This window comes from Heloderma suspectum, chromosome 4, assembly GCF_057233095.1.
Source record: "Heloderma suspectum isolate Gila_16-S chromosome 4, 16-S_ref, whole genome shotgun sequence".
NCBI classification, from domain to species: domain Eukaryota; kingdom Metazoa; phylum Chordata; class Lepidosauria; order Squamata; family Helodermatidae; genus Heloderma; species Heloderma suspectum.
Genome location: NC_139461.1, coordinates 204,155,001 through 204,171,397, shown reverse-complemented (window position 1 = coordinate 204,171,397; position 16,397 = coordinate 204,155,001). Strand labels below are relative to the sequence as shown.

At 44.1% G+C, this 16,397-nt stretch overlaps 2 protein-coding genes across 2 annotated transcripts in view; both read right to left on the bottom strand.

Annotated features, from left to right (window-relative positions):
* DDAH1 (dimethylarginine dimethylaminohydrolase 1) overlaps positions 1–10,542 on the bottom strand; it is a 110,893-nt gene extending 100,351 nt beyond the window's left edge. Inside the window, exon 1 of the mRNA XM_084852038.1 lies at positions 9,150–10,542. Coding sequence (XP_084708164.1) covers positions 9,150–9,722 — 573 coding nt within the window. The 5' untranslated portion in view covers positions 9,723–10,542. The remainder of the gene's footprint in view (positions 1–9,149) is intronic.
* The window catches only part of ZNHIT6 (zinc finger HIT-type containing 6), a 211,618-nt gene that overhangs the window by 19,428 nt on the left and 175,793 nt on the right, over positions 1–16,397 (bottom strand). The gene's annotated exons all lie outside the window — the stretch shown is intronic.

Below are 16,397 nucleotides of genomic sequence, written 5' to 3'. Positions count from 1 at the left end.
ACAATTTCATGTAATGGACCCGCACAATTCAGTGAGCGGCCAATCATGAATGTGCAATAAACTGGAGGTGTAGAGATGCCCTTTGAGCATCTCTACATCAGCCTAAAATCCTGCATTTAAAAGGGGGCTTTCTGCTTCCGTTTTAAATGCAGGATCATGATGGACTCCCTTTACACATACTTCTTCCCCCCCCTTCTCCCCCTTATCTGAGTCTTCCACATGTTTCATTGATCTAGCTCCTCTTCTTGCAGCTTTTCCTTTTTCACAGAGGGATCACAAGCGGGGTAATTCGATACCTCATTATCTCCGATCTATTTAAAAATGGAATAAAAGTCATTTAGGGAGCAACCCTATGCATGTTTAGGAAAAAAAAAAAAAGGCCTACAACTCCCAGCATGCCCCAACCAGCTGGCTGCAGCATGCTGGGAGTTGTAGGCCTTTTCTGTCTAAACATGCATAGTATTGTGCCCTTAGTGCAGGAGATGCCCTGGAGGTTAATGACATCATCTAAGGAGCCCTCAAACTTCCGTGAGTGAGCAATCTCAATAGCAGGATAAAAGTTGCATGTGAAGAAGCCCTTTCTGAATGTGCAATACTAATTATGTTTCCAAGTAAACTTCCTAAGCTTGGTTAATGGGAAACAAATCACATAGTATTCTAAACAGACATAAACATCTCACACTTTCAGTATGCCTCTCACTAGGAACAAGCTAATATTATTTTTAAAATCCAAGAGACCCATTCCAGTTTTGCTCCCATGCCCCGCAAAGAACCACAGTTTTACCCAAGACATCCTCTACTTATTTATACCCATAATTCATTTGTGTTGCTCCCCATTTTTTCTCCAAAACACGCATAAAGTTAGATAATGTATGTATAGTTGGATGCCCATTTTTATACTGTACTTATCAAGTGCACTATTGCTACTATGCCAGTGTAATTGTATGTAAACCAATAACTCGATTATTCCAGGCCATTGAGACATACAGATATTCACCATACAATCCCATGCTTGTTTACTCAGACGAATGTCTCATTGTGTTCAATACAGCGCTCTCTCTAAGTAAGTGTGATTAGGATTGCAGTCTAACAGTGCAACCCTGTCTATGTTTATTCAGAAGTAAACTCCATTGAAATGAATGGGGCTTACTTCCAGGTAAAGGGTATAGGACTGCAGCCTATATGGGAATGAAATCCATTCAGTCTGATTCTCTCAGCATTTAACCTTCCTCATAACTGGAAGAGGCTTGTAGAACCAATTTTCATTTGAAGTAATGTAGACTGGTTGGCTAGGTCTCAGTCTGAATGGTTCAGTGTTTTTATAAGCCCAGAAAGAAAAGCAAGACATGACTTTTTGCAGTCTTCCTGAGGCTCTGAAACCCAGGTTCAAAAGAAATTAAGTCCTAAATTGCACATTTCTTTCTTACTCTAAAATAAGCACAGGGGCCCCTATATGGATGGGGAGCCTAGCATGGGGGTAAGTGAGCTTTAACCCTTCCCCCCCCACCCCCATTGTAGCCCAAATTCAGATTGCAGAGGCACACCTGCAAATTATATTGCCAAAAAGTGATCCATTCAAACAAATAGATTGCTTTTTGGCAATATAAACTGCAGGTGTGCAGGCTGCAATCCAGACTGGGACCACAGCTGTAGGTTAAAGCCTCTCTACCCCCTGCTAGGGTCTAAATCCAGATCTGGTGCACTTACTTCACAGCAGGAGTGGGGAACTAGTTGGAGGGGAGGCTGAACTGCCCCTCACTGGGCCATCTGTGGCCAGATGACATCAGTGGGTGTGGCCACACCAACTGACATCATTGCCCCACCACTGCCCCACCCTCTTTTAGCATGGAGAAAGGACTTGGCCAAATTGGGAGGAGCACCCACTCTTCTCAGTGCCAGCTGAGTGCCCATTTTCCCCAGTTCCCAGTTTTGTGTGGTGTGCAAACGGGCTTGCCCTAAACCTCAAAGAGTGGCTGCTCCTCCCAGCTTCAGCCAAGTCCCTGACTTCACCTCTCTCACTGCTGTTTCAGCCTGGGACAAGCTTCACCTGCCTTGCGCCTTTCCTCCATTGGAGATGATGTAGGATGGGTGAAGTCCCCTGGCCAAAGTGCTTGCTGGAGCTTTTCCAGTTGCCATTTCAGCCAGGGACCAGCTTCACCCATCCCATGCCTTTCACCACTGAGGATGATGTGTGGCAGGCAAAGCACTTAGCATGCCACTCCCTGCTCCCCGCCCCAATTGGAAGGGAGAGTGGCATGCTAAATAAGGGGAATCTCCTTGTTATCACCAGGCTGTGACTGGAGATAACAAGGAGATTTCCTTGTGCATCACTCACCCTCTCAATTGGGATGGGGAGAGGCATACAGAAAAATCCCCTTGTTCTCTATGATCACAGATCACTGATAACAAGGGGATTCCTCTTCTCACCTCCTCCCCAAGCCCCCAGTAGCCTTAAGGCCAGGTGGTGGAGTCTGGAGGGGGCCTGCAGAGGTTGTCCACTGCTGCTTTAGGGTAAAAAAGAAACAAGATGCTGCTGGCTACAGGCTTCTTCACACGGAGCTTTTATCCTGCTATAGAGATTGATTATTCAAGGAAGTTTGCGGGTCCTTTGCATGACGTCGTCAACCTCCAGGGAATCTCCCACACTGAATGACCTTTATTCCATTTTGTTAAAAGATTGGAGATAATGAGCTATCAAATTACAGCACTTGAGTACCATGAATTCCCTCCTGAAAAGAGGAGAACTTGCAATAAGAGGAGCTAGACCATATTACCATCTAGCGGCTGTATAATGAAACACATGGAAGACTCAGATAAGGGGGAAGAGGAGAGGGAAAAGGAGGCGTGTGTAAAGGGAGTCCGTCGTGATCCTGCATTTAAAATGGAAACAGAAAGCCCTATTTTAAATGCAGGATTTTAGGCTGGTGTAGAGATACTCTACATCTTTAAAGTAACGTGTCATTTGGCTCTAATGTTCTTGGGTCCTTCATTTCCAAAACTCTGGAAATAAATACAAGGCTCCTATCCTTCTTACTAGATATCCCTGGTCCAGCTCTACACTACATACGCTTGCTATACAAAGTCTTTTTATACAAAGTCAAAGTCTTCACCTCAACTAACTTCAGTGGGTATAAGCTTCACAATACATGTTCAGTTCAGCTCTTAAGCAAAACCCTAAGCCAGTGAAAGGTTAGAAAATGTCTCAGGAAAGAAAAAATCTACTTGTGGTTGATACACCTCATCTTCTCAATAATCTTTGCTCAGACTACAACTGCAGTGGTAAGCAACTATGACTCAGACAACCTGGTTCCACTTGGTGATTTCACCCCTAGCACCACTGTAACAAATAATGTTTAAAAATGGTTGAGTGCAGCCTTAGGGAATGCAACGGGGTTCATGTTCTCTCTCTAGGTGGATTTCAGTATGCCCATGGCAAAATTGTCTGTGTTCACAACAACCACAAATTGAAATTCTGCACATCCTACAGTAAACCTACTTTGTAGAACAAATTCTTATTGTCAACTATTTCACACATGAGAAAGTAAAATGGGAGATAGTGATTTTGCCAGGTCTCCCTGGCCCAAGATAATGCCTAAAATGGAATTTGAGCAAAGGCCTTCTAGGTCCAAGTCCACCACTTTGTCCAGTGTACACCAGTGGCTCTCAATCAGCAGTTTTATTCCAGTAATGTATTACACAAAAGTTAGCCTTTAAAAACAACAGCCCTCCAATAACTATGTTTATTGCACTTTGAATCTGATGCATGATGCAATGTAATTGTGTGTTTCTTGTTGATTCCTTACCATCTCCTTCCCCCATCTCACTTCTGACACACAGAACAGCAGATGGAAAGTTTTAGGTTAGGTGACTTATGAAAGACCAGATGACATCTATTACCAAGCAGGTTTAGTGAAAGGTCTAGCATGATTTAAAGTTACAACGTAAAGCAGCAATTTCTGCACATAAGGGTCCCACAGTAAATCAGTCAATCACTTGCACCTGTTTGTTAAATACCAGTCTGCATTCCTTATGCACATGAAGAAGTCTCACTAGATTCCATTGTGCAAGACTTGGGATGTACATGAAATCCAGGATGAAGACTCCAACATTTATGTTTGTTGTCTAGCATGAAGTTGAAAGAGTAAATTTTGTATTTGCTTTGATTAGTGCAGCTAGGTTATTTCAATACACTGCTAAAAGTAGGTTTTTGTATTGAATATGCCAATTATTTCCTGATCTGCACTGCTAACAAGCAATCCATCAGCTTCTACTGAATTTCATACACTGGCAAGTACAATAGAAACCCTCTGTGGTGCAGCTAGGGCTGGACTTTGGGGCGAAAAGTTTACACCCCCACCCCCACCCCCCAGATCTCTACACAGAGGGCAGCTGGTGATGATGGTAAACTCCATTTAATTCCTATAGCCACAGTGTTGCTATGATTTGAGTTTAAACATGCAAAAGTGCACATGCTCAGAGTATTATTATTTATCAGGGTTGGCAAACAGTTTTGTTGTAGTTGCTCTAATGGTAGTTGGACAGGGAAGAGAATTGTTAATTGCGTATTTCACAACTGAAGTAATACACATTTATTTTATTTATTTAAAATATTTCTTGGCTGCCTTTCAGGGCAGAAGCCCTCCAAAGGCGGATCACAGCAATAAAATATATAAAAACAGATAAAATATTAAAAGTGATAAAAACATAAAAACAATAAAAACTATAAATGCCAACAATAAAACCAACAACGATGTTAACAGCAATAATGGCAACAATAGCAGTCATATCAATAGAAGGTCAAGGTAAAATAATATGTTTTCAAGGCCTTCTTAAAAGTCTGCATTGATGGAGCATGGCAGACCTCCAATGGCAGCTTGTTCAAAAGGTGTGGGGCCACTTCAGAGAAGGCCCTCTCATGTGTGGTCACCCACCTGACTGCTCTCACAGGTGGGCAAGTGAAAAGGGCCTCTTTTTGATCTTAAAGTGCGGGCAGGCTGATATGGGTGTAGGCGGTCCTTCAAGTAACTTGGTCCCAAATTGTTTAAGGCTTTAAAGGTCAAGACCAGCACTTTGTATTGGGCTCAGAAATGCACCGGTAACCAGTGCAACTGGTGAAATATAGGTGTTATATGATCGAATTGCCTCGCCCCCATCAACACTTGGGCGGCCGCATTCTGCACCAGTTGGAGTTTCTGAACCGTCTTCAAAGGCAGCCCCACATATAGCACATTACAGTAGTTCAGCCTGGACGTGACTAGTGCATAGATATCTGGAGAGGACGGACCTTACCTCAGTTAGGGCCACAGTTGGCGTACCAGCCTAAGCTGGTCAAAAGCACTCTTGGGCACAGCAGCCACCTGGGCTTCCCCAGTTAGCTCAGAGTCCAGAGTACATGGCCATCTAAAGCAGGGCCCCTTAAGTCCAGGATCCAAAATTACCCCACTGCACCACTGAAACCCATTAACCAAATCTCAGCTCAGTCCTTTTCTCCCGCTGCCCCAAGACTGCATTTTTCACACACATTTCTGATTGTCTGAATGTAACATATATCTCCCACAACATTAGATGAAATGCAACTGGACTGTCAGTTAACAAAACATTACTCACTGAAATATAACCAGTTCTCACTTGAAAAAAGTGGGATATATCGTTATAGAACAAGCAAAAGTCATTTAGGGTGCAATCCTATGCATATTTAGACAGGAAAAATATCCTGGGGGATGCTGGGAGTTGTAGGACTTTTTTCTGTCTAAACATACATAGGATTGTGCCCTTATTTCAAGTGGTTATTGATAATTAAAAATAAGCTAATCTCTTATTGCAACATAAACATTACATGTTATGCAGTCTTACACAGAAATCAGATTAATATATCACTAATTCAGTGACAAATTCCTCTTCACCTGCTCCACCCATCATTGCTCCTTCTTCCTTTTCATTCCCACCTGTCTGCCCTTCCCCCTTTGCCCTCCCCTCCTGTTTATGGCAACATTACATATTTCTGGTTCCCTCTTCTCAGGTAAACTCATTGCCTAGCAATGATATGCTTCTTTACTGCTTCTAGATAACTTACTCTTCCATGCTCAGGTATACATACTACCCCCGACACATTCCCCAATGCTGCCTGCGCAGTTTTCTGGTAATCAGAGGAAAAGGAGGGAAGTCAGCAACTGGTGGGGGCAAGCTGCATCTTTTGAAGGACCTGATTTGGCCTAGAGACCAGCAGATAACTGCTCCTAATTTAGATGTAATTCAGTGTTCCCCAGAAGTTCTAATAGCTGAGGCACACTTTACAACTTCAAATTAGATGTACATTCTTCACTCTTACCCCCAAAATATTTACTCTTAGTGTGTGAATGAGTAAACATTTCCCACTCTGAATGGAGCCCCTATATTTCTGCATTAGTGTTCCAGGTGTGCCTGCTGACTGGAAGAAGAAAAACCCAGATAAGTAAGTCATGCAGAGATGCGACAGGGAGCCCCTCGTGACTATGGACACTCTGCCACATTTCTGCATCCATAGTGAAAGAAGGATCCAATTACAACCTATGCTGAGATATGGCGAAATTACCCATGTGTAGTGGAGGCTGATTAGAAGGAAGCAAGGCCAGAGCAGAGAATGACCCAGAGATGCAACAGCCAGCCATCTGTGTGCATGCGTGTGCCTTCGGCTCTCCAGAACCTTTAATTAATAAATTTCTCACAGCACATTAATAAGTCTCTTGTGGCACACCACCATGACCCAGCACAAACTTTGAAAATGACAAATATAATCACATTCTATTGAAGTCACAGATTTTCCCCACTATTTGAAATGCTCATGATTTCAGTGGTACTTAAGTACAATTAACTTTCTCTGAATTAAACCTATGTAATATACCTTTTCTCTCTTTTCCTTCTTGTGCTGATATCCAGCAATTGGCACTCCATGCCTATTGTAGTTATTATATTTTGCTGTTGTATTATTAAACAGCATAGTTTTTCTTAGCCACTAATCTGTTTCAGCTATTTCCCAAATTGGACTCTGACTGCTTTTATTTCATTTTCTGGTTCACTGATCTCATCCCTGCCTGTCTGAACAGATTGCAGAGGTGGTTTCTGACATGACCATCCTCTGCCCTGGAAACCAATTACAGCCCATGGGGTTCATCAGCAAACTGAAATGGGTAGAACAAAATGCACTTGGACTTAAAAGTGAGAATATTAATAAAATATTACTGCAAGCAAAAGCACACTTGGACATTTATCACTACATACAATGAAAACTTTAGTGCTCCTCCAAAATCATCTACCTCAATGGTTTTCAAACTGAGGTCAAAAACCAGCCAAGATCTCTACAAAATCACTGGGGGGCAGGGCAGGGCGGGGAGAATTCTGACCACGTATTTTTTACTTATCAAACATATCATCAAAAATCTGTTTATGAGTGAGTACATGAGTGAGTCTCTTTCAGTAGCTTAAGCATCCTTCCTTCATGTGTGAATATACAATAAGAAAATAAATGAAAGCACTTTATACATAGCATTGCAAAATACACCTGCTTGAAGGTATGCACAGTTATGACTCAAATTAAGGAGAACATCAATTATTAATTTTTACATGTGGAATTCATCACTTTGTTCATGGTAGGTAAATTCTACTTCTGGAATCTTTTGCAACAGAAAAAATGTTTCAGAGCTTCTGAAAGAGAACAGAGCTTGAAACATTAGGGCTGCAGTCCTATGCACACTTACCTGGGAGTAACCCCCATTGAACATAATGGAGCTTACTTCTGTGTAATCATGCATCAATTTGTGCTGTAATATGTCTCTTTAATTACCAGTAGACTGCAAGCTGTTGAGACACCAGGCAAGCTACAGGCTGTTAAAAAGAAACACCAAAAAGGAATCTATACTGGTATAGTAAGCTAAGCATCTTTAAAACTTTTGTACTTTTGTGCAATACAGTATTAGTACAACAAATATAGAACTGTTCACCTAATAGAGTGAATGTGGATACTTTGTTCAAGGATAAGAATCCTGTAATTAAGACTGTTGGTTCAATGTGACAAGTGTCGTGTATATGTTCCATTGTTCTTTCAAAGGCACACACACCTGTGTTTTAAAGAACCTACTCAGAATTCAGAGGTTTATATCAGTTCAGCAATATTCATGCCCAACTTTTCCTCTGTGTATGTATGTGTAGGGTTTTGTTTTGTTCTTGCTCTTGTAAAGATTCCCAGGATTTTTAATTATTTCTGAAAAATGTTATGTGCATTGCCCTTGATCTGGCTTCATTAAAAAGAAACCTGCAGAGATTTAATCTGAAGCAACTGTGAGCCATTACTACTTCCTAAAAGCGTATTTGAAAGATCCTGCAAAAAACAACACCTAAAACTAAAATCCCATCACTTCTGCAATAAGGGGAAGAAGGAAGACAAAGAAAGAACTAGATTGTCCTTTCAGTCAAGTCAAATTGCAGTCATTTCTAAAACAAACAGTTGCAACGCATCTGGGCTCAGCCCTCCTCCCCCACACTTGAAAACTGATTCATGGCAAGAAAAGGCTCATTCAGCTATACTTTTCCTCCTCACCCCAATCTGCCGATATTGTGCTGGCTTGGGGAAGGATGGGTGATGGGAAGGCTAGGCTTCTGTTCAAGATGAACAAGAGAGAAAAGAAGAGACCGCATTTGCATTAAGCATCTCCGTCTCCCATCACCTCTTCCGCCTGCCCCCCGCCCCCCCATCTCTCCACACAGCCTGCCACGCCTTACAGTACCGCACTCCACACCCAAGGCTCCCAGGGAAGTCAGCCTTCAGGAAATAGCTGCTGCTCGGAGTCAGGATGGAGGGCACGCTTTAAAGCCATGCCTTCGCATCCTCTCAATGTCACTGGGAAGCAAAAGCAGCCTGCCTGGTTCTGCTAGGGACCTAACTCATCTTAAGATGCAGCAGCAGCAGAAGCCGCAGACGCCGCCGCCAAAACACGTCCCCCCGCCCCGCCCCGCCACCACACTCTTCCTTCTGCTGAGGTGGGAAGTTGCAGCGACCCCCCCCCCCGGAGTATGTGTGGGTGGGGAGACAGGGAGTGTCTCAGCTGCCCTGTCAAACGGGCGCCACCTCCTTTCCCTTCCGCGCGCGCCCCCCCACCGCCTGCCCGCCGGAGTACCTCTTTCCTCCGGCTGGGCGCCCCCGGGCGCGTGAGGAGAGCCGTCTCCTCGCACACGACGGCCACGTCCTCCACAAAGACACAGTCGGGCTGGCTCTCGTCGGCGGGCAGCTCGAGCACCTGCAGCCCCAGCTTGGTCTTCAGCACGCCGACGTAGAGCTGGTGCTCCCGCTCGGCGCGCGCGAAGTCCACCTCCCTGCCCTTCTCTCGCCTCAGCGCCTGCTGGCACAGCGACTCCGGCAGAGCCCGCACCACGGCGTGGCTGCACCGCCCGAAGCCGGAGGCGCCGCTGCTCAGCCCTGCCATGTTGACAGAAGGATGGCGAGGAGGTGGAAGAAGAGGAGGAGGAGAGCAACCAAAGCAAGAACAGGAGGCACCACAGCGCAGCCCGCCTTCTCGTCTGGCTCCGCGCGCTGCGCAGCACACTAGGGGCCGCAGCTGCTGCCGCCGAACTCCCACCGCCGAAGCGCCCCCGCCGTTTAGAATAAGGAGGAGGTGGGCGCGCGCTCGAAGCCGAAGCCGCTTTGGATTGGCCGCGCACCACCAATGAGTCCACATAACAATAGTCCCCATTCTAAGGAGCGCTCATTGGCTAGCTGTTCTAGTGAGGCCACTTGATTGGCTCAAGCGGGCCAAAATTACCTGTGCACTGATTTACAACCTTGGGGAACCTTGGAGATGCCCGCCAACTGCACCTGGACAACGCTACTAAGATCAATGGCTGATGTGAGACACCTGATGTGAGGCACAGAATGAAGCGAATATTGTGTCTGCTTCTTCAAGTTTTCAAGCTCACGTGGGTTCTTCATTGGAATGACAGCTTAGGCTGGAAACATTTCAACTGGCTTAAAAACTATTGCTTGTCTCCCACTGTTACTGTATGTGTGTGACTGGAGAATACTATCTTTCTAGCTTTACTTCAGTGGGTTCCATGCTTTTTGGACCTATCATAATATTCGTCTAGTACTCCAAGTCATTGAATAATGTGGGCAAAATGTTTTGCCAGTATTCTATAGCTGTCCAGTGTTCACTACTAGATAATGGTTTTAGTATGATATAATGTGTTGCTATTAGGTCATTTTGTATCATACAGCTGCTTACACATGTTAAATTGTTCCTAATACTGGGTATTGAACAGGTGAAATTATACTTTTAGGGTACAATCTTTTGCATGTTTAGACATTAAAAAGTTGCATGTTTAGACATTAAACATGCTGGCTGGTGAATGCTGGGAGTTGTAGGACTTTTTAATGTCTAAAGATCTATAGGATTGTGCCTCTGGTGACCAAAACATTTTTTCAACCCTTAAGGGCTGTTCCTCAAAATGCCATTGTACTTTGTTTATTTGGCTGCTGGAATGTTGACTTTATGAAATACATGTTTATCTCAGTCTTCAGTCCTGAAGGGTCCCGGCTCACAAATCAGTAAGTTTAAACAGCAATGAGATCACTTTACTTGCTTCTGTAGCTCTTTGTAGCACAATCCTATGCATGTATAGTCAGAAATAAGCCCTCAGAAGTAAATAAGTTCAGTGGGCTTTTTCCCAGGTGAGTAATGGATTGCAGCCTCAATCTGGGTTTGGAAATTTTGCACATTATATTCATATAGTCAAAACTAGGTAGACACACACTATAAAAACATATATTCTTGTTGTATATTGTTGTAAAAATATACAAATCTTGAAAACATCTTAAAGTGATAAATACATATCTTTAAGTTTACAAAATTCTATCATGGTGGAGGCCAGTTAGGAAGATACAACAGAATTTATTTGATCAAACTCTTTCTCTCCACTCCCCCCAACAGAAATGCTTTTCTTATACATAACACAAAACAAAATATATCTGTTTCGACAAACATTGAAAAATATGTCCTACTATAGAAGAAATGATTTATAGATAATAAACCTAATGGAGAGAGCAATCTTGTGGTCCCTGGGTGAGCCTCCCAGGGACCATAGGATGCCTTGGACATCGTTCTGACCTCAGAAGGGGGAATTGGAGATCTGCCCCCGCCCCCTTGCAGTCAGTGTGGAGAGAACCCTGCTGGCTGCCTCTCCAGGGGCAGAAAAGCAACCTCAGAGGAGGAGGAAAGTGGGTGCTCCAGTGGGTAGGGAGGGGAGGAGACCAGAGAGGCCAGGATACAAGATATTCTGAGCCTCCTCCAGCCTCCTTCCCTCCCCCTCCAAAGGGCCCTCACTAAAGCCTGTCTAGTGTAAATCACCACAGATGGAGGACAGGGAGGCGAAGATCGCCTCTGCTGTTCCTCCCACCCTGCTGGCTTCAGCCTGGCAGCACATAGGAATCTCAGAAGCTTCTGGGTTTGGGGGCTTCCAAGCAGCAAGGGCACAGTCCATAGCATTGCCCCCCAAGTAGGCCTCCTGTTATCTTGACAGGCTCATACTTCCTGTCTATATCTGGGTCCATAAAGATGTGGTTTTTCTGATACCAAGAAGGATTCAGTCATTTTACACTCAACACAGTTACTTTATAAATAGATTTGCATAGACCATATTTTAAACATTTATTAACAATGAGCAAGTGTATTTAAGGCAATTATAGAAAGAAATTGATATCTTGGTATTTCTTGTCAAGGATTACAACAGAAAAAGAAAAGAAGACAAAGCGTAGTGCATACATTACCAATACAAATTTTGCCAGCAGATTACTCCCTGCCGGGAGCAACCCCACCCAGTATCTTCCCTTTGCTTTTACAGTTTTACACCTGAAGATATGTGATTGCTTACTGTACTCTGATTAGCTACTGTGCTCTTTTATTTCCACCTCTTCATAATTATTCATATTTGCATGATATCATATTTTTACCTGTATAAAAACATAAGAAGAGCCTGCTGGATGAGACCAAGGGTGTTTCTACAGTAAGCAAAAAGCCTGCCAAAAAACACATCCTTTCTGGAGCTTCCTGCTTTCAGTTTCTTTGCAGGATTAGGAAGGGCTTCTTTACATGGCTGCCATGTGGTTTGAAATAAGGGAGTGCCCCCTCCCTCCGTCCCTGGCATGTGTGCAAAGGAGGGGGGGATTCTTGTTTTTGTAGCTTAACTTCTGCTGTACTGTTTTCTTGCAGCCCCCAGGAAACCTCTGACTTACTTCTGAGTAGACATAAAATGTAAGATTGTGCTGTGAGTCTGTAACACTTGGCACACTTACTTGGGCGGAAGCCCCATTGAACTTAATAGGGTGCTCTGAAACAACAGAGGACGTTGCTTCTTAGCTTGGTGGAGTAGGGGATCAGATGTGTCTCCCTTTGTTGCAGGCAGCATTTTACCCTCTTCTCCCTCAATTGAGAAATGCAGAGGCAGGAGATCCAAACTGCAGGCAATTCTTGCCTTTGCTCCTGTCAAATCTCATCCTGACTGCCCCCAACAACTGAAAACAAATGCCCACAGCAGGCAGACACAGCAGTTTCTTCCACTATTGGAGAATTTCACAGGGAGGTCATGGCGCTCCTGTTCTGTGGGCTGGAAAAAATACCACATTTTTTGTGTTTGGGGAAAACATGAGATAGGCTGGAGGAAATGACGGGAGACACCCTAGAGGGTAACAGTGTCATCTAAAGAGCCTGCAAACTTCCAAGAGAGAGCCATCTCAATAGCAGGATAAAATCTCCGTGTGATAAACCCCCAACCCAGCTTTCTGTTCATACAGTGGTCAACCAGCTGTTGAGGGGAAACCCACAAACAGAACATGAGAGCAGCAGCACCCTCCCGCCCATGTTCCCAAGCAGCTGGTGTACATAGGCATACTGCCTCTGATACTGGAGGTAGCATATAGCCATCAGGACTAGTAGCCATTGATAGCCTTCTCCTCCAGGAATGTGTCTAACCCTCTTTTAAAGCCATTCAAATTGGTGGCCATCACTACATGTTGTGGTAGCAAATTGCATAGTTTGACTATGCGCTGTGTGAAGAAGTACTTTCTTCTATCTATCCTGAACCTCCCACCAGTCAGCTTCATGGGATGACCCCAGGTTCTAGTATTTTGAGAGAGAGAGAGAGAGAGAGAGAGAGATGTCTCCCTATCCACATTCTTCACACCATGCATAATTTTGTACACCTCTATCATGTCTCCCCCTACTTGCCTTTTCTCCAAGCTAAATAATTCCAGCTGTTGTAATTCTCCCTCATGGGGGAGTTGCTCCAGCCCCCTGATCATTTTAGTTGCCCTTTTCTGCACTTTTTCCAGCTCTGTGTTTTTTTAGGTCCAGTAACCAGAACTTTACACAGTATTCCAAGGGTGGTTGCATGATAGGTTTGTACAAGAGCAGTATGATATTGGCAGTTGTATTCTCAATTCCTTTCCTAATTATGCCTGATATGGAATTTGCCTTTTTCACAGCAACCACACACTGGGTTGACATTTTCATTGGGCTGTCGACCACTACCCCAATATCTCTTTCTTGGTCAGTCACTGCTAGCTAAGATCCCATCAGCTTATACTTGAAGTCTGGATGTTTTGCCCCAACATGCATCACTTTACACTTGCTTACATTGAACCACATTTGCCATTTGGATTCCCATTCTCCCAGTTAGAAGAGATCCTTTTGGAGCTCCTCACAATCCCTTTTTGTTTTAACCACCCTAAATAATTTGGTGTCATCGGCAAACTTGGCCACTGCGCTGCTCACTCCTAATTCCAGATCATTTATGAACAAGTTGAAAAGTATTGGTCCCAATACAGATCATTGTGGGACTCCTTCATTTACATGAAGGAGGAAGGAATTCTCCTCCATTGGGAGAATTTACCCTTCATTCCTACTCTCTGCTTTCTGTTCTTTAACCAGTTGCTGATTCATAAGAGGACCTCTCCTATTATTCCATGGCTGCTAAGTTTGCTCAGGAGTCTTTGGTGAGAGACTTTGTCAAAAGCCTTTTGAAAGTCCAAGTAAACAATGTCTACCAGATCATCCTTGTCTACATCTCTATTGACACTCCCAAAGAAGTCAAAAAGGTTCTTGAGACAGGACTTTGTGGAAGCCATCCTGCTTCTTTTTCAGCAGGGCTTGTCCTTCAGTATGCTTACTAATTTTATCTTTAATAATGCTTTCAATCAATTCACCTGGAACAGACATTATGCTAACCAGCCTGTAATTTCCTGGATCCACCTTGGATCCCTTTTTAAAAGTTGGTGTTACATTCCAGTCCTCTGGTACAGAGGCTGATCTTAGGGACATGTTGCCTATTTATGTTAATAAACAGCAAGTTCATATTTGAGTTCTTTAAGAACTCTTAGGGATGGGGGAGAATTTCTCCCCGAAACTTTGGGGGGCCGAGTGCCAACGTGTTCGGCCCCCCGAAGTAGTTTCGGGGAGAAATTCTCCGCCCCCCCCCCAGGATGGGACTTACCTTTCCCGAATGTCCCTCCTGGCGGCGGGTCCCGGCGGCGGTTCGTCAGGTCTTCGACAGGGGCAGAGGCGGCAGCCGGTCTTTCGACCGGCTGCCGCCGCCGCCATTCCAATAAAAGTAAAAAAAAAACAGCACACCCCCGTGATAGGCTACGTGACGATTAACGTAGCCTATCATGGCTAGATTTGCAAAGTCAGCTGTGATAGGCTACGTAAATCGTCCCGTAGCCTATCATGGGTGACTTAAAAAAAAAAAAAAAGCGCGTACGGCTAATGGCGGCCCCCATAGGGAGCCGCCATTCGCGTTCCTTATTTGGTCACTGTAGTCTACGTAAAGATTTATGTAGACTACAGCGACCAAATAAGGAACACGAATGGCGGCTCCCTATGGGGGCCGCCATTTGTGTACGCGCTTTTTTTTTTAAAGTCACCCGTGATAGGCTACGTGATGATTAACGTAGCCTATCACGGCTGACTTTGCAGATCTAGCTGTGATAGGCTACGTTAATCGTCACGTAGCCTATCACAGGGGCGCTTTTTTTTTAAACTTTTTATTTCGCGGCCAGTCGAGGCGAGGCGCCTCCTCCCCGGCCTGAATTTCGGCCGGGCGAGGTGGGAAGCCTCCCCCCCGGCCTGAACTTTGCGGGGAACAGCGAAGCGCCTCCCCCCCACCGCGAAGCAAGCTGCGAGACCAGGTAAGTGGCTTTCGTGCACCCCTAGGTTGGATACCATTGGGGCCTGGTGATTTATTTTCTTTCAGTTTGTCAGTAAGATTGAGAACTTCATCTTTTGTCACCACTATTTGCCTCAGCTCCTCAGACTCCCTTCCCGAAAATAGCAGTTTAGGCACAGGTATCTGTCCTATATCTTCTGCAGTGAAGACAGATGAAAAGAATTCATTCTGCTTCTCTGCAATCTCCTTATCCTCCTTTAGTACTCCTTTAACTCCATTGTCATTCAATGGTCCAACTGCCTTCCTAGCTGGTTTCCTACTTCTGATATATTTAAAGAATTATTTATTGTTGGCCTTGATGTTGCTAGCAATATGCTCCTCAAAATGCTTTTTTCATCTCTTATTGTCTGCTTGCATCTCCTTTGTGCAAACTTGTGCTCCCTTCTGTTTTCCTCATTTGGGCAAGACTTCCATTTTCTGAAAGAAGCCATCTTTTCTCTAATAGCTTCCTTGACACTGCTCATTAACCATGCTGGTGACCTTTTGAACTTGGTACTACCTTTCCCAAACTGTGGTATACATTTTAGTTGAGCTTCTATTGTTGGGATCTACTACTGTGGTCTCTAGTTCTATAGACATTTCTCAGCTTCTTTTCTGTGGTATTGAGCTGCCTAGAGCAAGAATGTTTCTCATAATGTTCTCCTTTTTCCAGGTCAAGCTTCCTGCCAGTAATAGGTCAAAAGCAAGTGTTGATTCAGACAGCTATTTTAGCTATGCCTCTTTGATATGCCTAACATGTCCATTGCCTTAAAATTGCCCACACGATGACATGGTCAGCTACAAACTATTTGCAACTAGAATAGTTATAGAAGAATCCCCTAGCAAATAAGTGTGTTCCAATATATTCCTTGATAAGAGAGGGATGTTACAGTGGTAAATCCAACTGAGAAATATGGTGGATTATAAAGTATTGCCCAATCATTTTCCTTTTGTATTGTGGCTAGAACAAGATGCAATAGGTTTAAGTTGGGAAAAAAAACAGATTTCACAACTTTATTGCCATGTGACTTCACGTCTGCAGTAGCCACTGGATAAAGTGTTAGATTGGGACTGGGTTCACCTTTTAACTAAAGCAGTGGACTCTGGCCTCAGAGAGTGGTTTTGGGAAAGTGTGACCTCACCTCACCTCCCCATTTGTAAAACTGGTATAATGA